This window comes from Nicotiana sylvestris, chromosome 1 (assembly GCF_000393655.2).
Source record: "Nicotiana sylvestris chromosome 1, ASM39365v2, whole genome shotgun sequence".
In the NCBI taxonomy this organism is placed as follows: domain Eukaryota; kingdom Viridiplantae; phylum Streptophyta; class Magnoliopsida; order Solanales; family Solanaceae; genus Nicotiana; species Nicotiana sylvestris.
The window spans coordinates 25,148,871-25,154,315 of NC_091057.1; the positions used below are offsets into that span (position 1 = coordinate 25,148,871).

A 5,445-nucleotide genomic window follows, 5' to 3' on the forward strand; every position below is an offset into this window, starting at 1 on the left:
GACTAAGCAATCAATTGTGGCTACTTCATCTAATCATACTGAGATAATTATTATTCATGAAGCAAGTCGAGAGTGTGTGTGGTTGAGGTCTATAATACATCTTATTCGAGACAAATGTGGTTTGAGATGTGACAAACTACCCACGATTTTGTATGAAGACAATGCAGCATTCATAGCTCAATTGAAGGGAGGATTCATAAAAGGAGATAGGACAAAGCACATTTCACCAAAGTTATTTTCACACATGATCTTCAAAAGAATGGCGATCTCAATGTGCAACAGATTCGTTCAAGTGATAATATGACTGATTTGTTCACCAAGTCTCTATCGACGTCAACCTTCAAGAAGCTAACATACAAGATTGGGATGCGAAGGCTCAAGGATGTGAAATGATGCTCTCATCAGGGGGAGTTTAATGCGCGTTGCACTCTTTTTTTCCTTACAAGGTTTTGTCCCACTGGGTTTTCCTCGCAAGGTTTTTAACGAGGCAACCAAAGTGCGTATAGTTAGATATGTGTACTCTTTTTCCTTTTCTAGAATTTTTTTTCCTATTGGGTTTTATTTTAGTTAAGGTTTTAACGAGGCACATTTACTTATTGAGTAGACATTCAAGGGGGAGTGTTATGAATAGAATTCTATTTAGAGTGAATGTCTATCTTGTAGAGAGTTTTACTTTGTGGCTAAATCATTTCCCCCTTATAAATAGAGGGGTCTTACCCCATTGTAAATCATCCCAAAAATTCAATAAGAATTTCCTCTCTCCCTTTCTCTGCAATATTGTTCTTCTTCTTTTATTGTTTTATAACATTGCTTTCTTTGTTTGGTTTGGATGTAAGTAAAAAATAGAAATAGAATTTGTTTTCCTTTGTTGTCTCAAGAAGTGAATTTTTGCCACCAAAAGAAAATAATTCTGTCTAGTTTAATTACTTTCTTCATCCTCTAGATAACTCAAGCAAGAGAAGAAAATTATGAAACTATCCTTTCTCTAGTTTCCTGGTACTGAAGCTTAAAGAGAGTGGCCTTTAATTAATTACGATTCAATTTATAGCTTTATAACTACTGAATTGTTGTCGGAGTTTTTTTCATGAGCTCTCGGAGTTAATGACTAGTATTATGTTAATACCTTCGGTGTTGCTGGGAAAAATCACAAACAGCCACTTTTAGTCCCTACAACAACAACTACAACAAAAAACCCAGTATATTCCCACAAGTGGGATCTGGGGAGGGTAGTATATACACATATCTTATCCCTACCAAGTGAAGGTAGAGAGGTTGTTTCCAATACAACATTGGCTCAGAAAGGGCGCCACTTAAGTCCCAGCAATCAAAAAATAGCCACTCCAAGATGGTGGTTAATTTGTAAAGACACGATTGAAATGTGGCAATTGGATGCTATTTCTACTGTTGCTGGAGTGGCAGCACAGCCCATAATATTCATGGGCTGAGGAAATGCATACCTACGTTGGTAATGGAAAAATGGCGTCGAATGGCCAGTTTTTGGACTTTGTTAACATTTAGCCACGATTTGAAATGTAATTGAGAAATTGCCACTTCTTAATACGAAAATAGAACTTGAACAAAATATCCCTAGCTAAATTACCCCAAACTTCAGCAAAGTGTGTTGGGAGTTTGAAACTGCTACTAGTGCAACTCCAACACACTCGAAAATTTCCTAGAGTTTGAAATATGCAGTTCAAACTCCAGAAAAAAATTATGGAGTTTGAAGCTTTATTATTCTTCTCTATCTCTTCTTGCCATCAGTTGTTGATGCTATCTAAATTGTTTCCATATTAGATGGAAAAGTTTGATACTTAGGGAACATTTGGTTTGGTGTATTAGAAGAAATAATTATGTTATATCTTGCTATTATCCATTCTTCGTTTGGAAATATATGATGACTTTAATGGAACTAATTGAATTTTTTTCTTTTTAGTTGGTCTAATGAATACTATGCTGCCATAACAGCATGATAATGGATAATTTCTATTTTTGTGAGAAATATACCAGCTTAATCTAAAGTTAATCGAAATTACGGTTAACAAAAGTAAGACCACCATACTTGCTAAAGTTCTTGAATATGGGACTTTATCTTAGTCAACAATACAGTTGAAAAATTGTCACCTTGTAGTTCGTCGTGGTAAAATCTTTTTACTACCCGCAGTTTAGGTTAGGAAAAGAAATTATCACAAGGAAAAGATGACGGTTTGAAAAAATATGGCAAAGCAAATCATGATTAATACATTTCTTTATCCTCAATCATAAAAGGATCTTTTTGATAAACATTATTGGAAAAAATCGTAAGAACCTTTAAGATACTGGATATATCTCGTGGATTAGAATTCGATCTATTGCTAAGTTTGATTATCTTCCAAGTTAAATTAGTTCTAAATTTGCCAAGCAAGATAAAAATATACTAATTTACATATATCTGGTTAAAGATTACACCTATCTCTTCCATATCTCCTATCCCATCCGAAAAGGCCCATACTAGAAGTAATGAGAGGTTAATGCAGCAGCCCTTAATTTTTTACTCTAAATTGGCTAATAGTACCTAACACATTAATACTTCATTAATTACTCTAACAAGAAGGAAGCCACCAAGACAACTAGCTATGGTAAAATATCTGCATATATTTATAATGTTGATTGTTAAAGGTCCAAATTAGCTAGGGCATGCAGTTACAGTAGCTACGATAATTCCGAGGGGCCAAATTTCTCAAGCTAGAACAGCAACTGCTCTCCTCTCGTCATTGCTAGTTATCCATGGATGCCCTGTGTATTATTATAATCACCGCATTAACCAAACAAATTAGTGAATCAAAATATTTAATTTCAAACTATGTAATATGGTCGACCACAAATTATTATGTTTGTGAGATATATAATATGACCCAACTTGTCATAGGTATTCATTGTGCTCAAACACGAGCGAAGTGTGGGCTAAGAATAATTTATACTATTTCATCAAATTCGCACAACCGAAATTACAAGTCAGGGTGGATGTAGAGAGTAAGTTTGCAGTAGCTTCAACTCAAACATTATATATGCTATTTTTTTTTTTTTAGAAAATACGTAAAAATAATGGACTAGTATCTTCGACTCAAACTGTATGTATTAAAAGTTCACAAAATAAAAAAGTAAAAATAATTGATTAAAAGCCCAGTAAATAAATAAACTGTAGCTAAATTCATAAATTCAAACTCCTAAACTTCAAATCCTAGATTATCTCTCAAGTAAATATATCCATGCAAACGAATCTTCTAAACAACAATACTCCTATTCTATCTAGAGGTCCAACGGACCAAAACTTCTAAGAATATGGAACAAAATATATATCAAATTTAATCAAGCGTATGGCATTGTACTTTGAATTCAGTTGCTAAATGCACAAAAAATTTAAGTCCAAGCTAGGAAGTTGAATTATTTGATCCTCGAAGAAGCTAAGGGACTAATTATTAAGCCGTACTTAAGAATGATATTAAATAAAATTGAGAAACTATTCAAATTATTCTATTTTTCAAATAGATCTTTCTTAATTTAATTATTTGAAATTTTGGTCAAATAAACTCTATGCTAAGAAAAAAGAGGCAAGAAGAATGATACGGTGGTGATACTTACGAAGTACTTGTTCAGCGGAGAATCTTCTAGAAACATCTTTACACAGCATTCCCCGAAGCAAATCCTTCGCCGCCGGCGATACCGAACGGAAAATCCTCATCGGAAACCTAAGGTTCGCTCTGAGAACAGCCTCAAAGATCTCCACCGTAGAATCACCGTAAAAAGGCGGGATTCCGGCCAGCATTATATACAAAATGACACCGGCGCTCCAAATATCAACCTTCTCATTGTAATCTCTTCCGGATAAAACCTCCGGCGCCACGTAATACGGCGTCCCTACCACTCCGCTCATGAGCTCGCCCTCGCGGAAACACTCAGCCGAGCCGAAATCAGCCAATTTGAGCTCGTTCCCGTCGTTAAACAGTATGTTATCAGGTTTAATATCCCGGTGCGCTACGCCGAGCCGGTGACAATGCGCTATCGCCTCCATTAACGGAACCTAGAAAACAGTTGATCCAAAAAAATCAATTATGAGGGAAAAAATCAGTAGAAAAGCCTATTTACATATAGTGCTCCACTTGCCACTATTTGACTAACTTTATTGAGTTAAATGTAGTGCATTGATTTAGTTTTTCAGAATTACTGTACAATTTAAATGTTCCAAAACTACATTAACGTACTACAATGAGAATTATATTCATGATCCTATCCGAATATTTAAAAATATATGTCAAAGTGCACTTAATTTGAATCTAGAGAAAAAAAAAAGAACTGCCAAATTTTAAAATAAAATTTCACTTAATTCTACAGATTAGTTTATCATCCACATTTACTTCCTAAATACTTATCAGCCAATTATTTTACCTACATCCCGTGCTTACATTAAACCAAATAATTTAAACATAGTATTTAGAAATTAAAGTGAAAATTTCTATCAATAACCCAAGTTAAATAATAATCGTGTGTATGAAAGAAATATAAGTACACTTATAAGGTTAATATAAACACCGTATGCAAGTAATTAAATTATCCGATTTCAAGCCAATTATAGTTAAGGAAAAGTATAAATTTCCGCTATTTCGTGTGATTGACTGAAAAAGTAGTACCATAACGGCAATGGCATCAGACTCGGAGAAGGTCCGTTGAGTAGAGAGTCGTCGGAAGAGATCGGAGGAGTTACAGAGCTCGAGAACGATATCGAGGTAATTATCGTCTTCGTAAACATCGAAGATACGAACAATGTGAGGATTAGGGGAAATCAAGTGCATGATTTTAGCTTCGTTGTAAAGGCATTGACGATCAATGGAATCATCGGCGATAAGAAGCTTGTTGATAGACTTGACGGCGAATTGCTCGCCGGATTCCGGCGAGCAACACTTGAAAACGACGCCGAATCGTCCCCTCCCTATCTCCTGCTCGCACACACGATAGTTTCGCTTCAATGCCTCGCTCATTACGTTCTCCGTTTTTCTTTTTGTCGTTTCTGTAATCTCTCTTGCGTTTCTCATGAGAGTGGGTTTATATAGTAGTGAGAGTTGGACTAAGAATATTCTGTGAATCTGCTCTAGCAAATGAAATTAACCATTTGGTTCTCATTTATACTTTCAAAATCTCATATTTATTTTTTCTTTCTCCTTTTAGATCTTAATTTTGCATTTCAAAAATAATGGTGAAATTAAGTCTTAAATTGAGTGATTATTCGCTCTTTTGAAGGTGACAAAATTTGATGATTGTTTTAAATTAATAATAGATCGAACATGAAATCTCAAGAATTTTATTGATTCCACCACAATCCTTGGTAATACTCTCACACTAAATTATTGGATAACTCGGAATAGCTCCACCAAAACACACGTGCAATTCTGCATGTAACTATGTGATAACTTC

At 34.8% G+C, this 5,445-nt stretch overlaps 1 protein-coding gene across 1 annotated transcript; it reads right to left on the minus strand.

The window, feature by feature from the left end:
* Positions 1-2,405: 2,405 nt before the first annotated feature.
* Positions 2,406-5,103, minus strand: LOC104216798 (phosphoenolpyruvate carboxylase kinase 1-like). The gene is made up of 3 exons (XM_009766932.2): positions 4,665-5,103; positions 3,619-4,057; positions 2,406-2,772 (listed from the first exon to the last, which is right to left on the minus strand). Exons 1-3 carry the CDS (start codon positions 5,064-5,066, stop codon positions 2,717-2,719), a joined length of 897 nt encoding a protein of 298 aa, XP_009765234.1. The 5' UTR covers positions 5,067-5,103; the 3' UTR covers positions 2,406-2,716.
* Between the last annotated feature and the right edge of the window lie 342 nt (positions 5,104-5,445).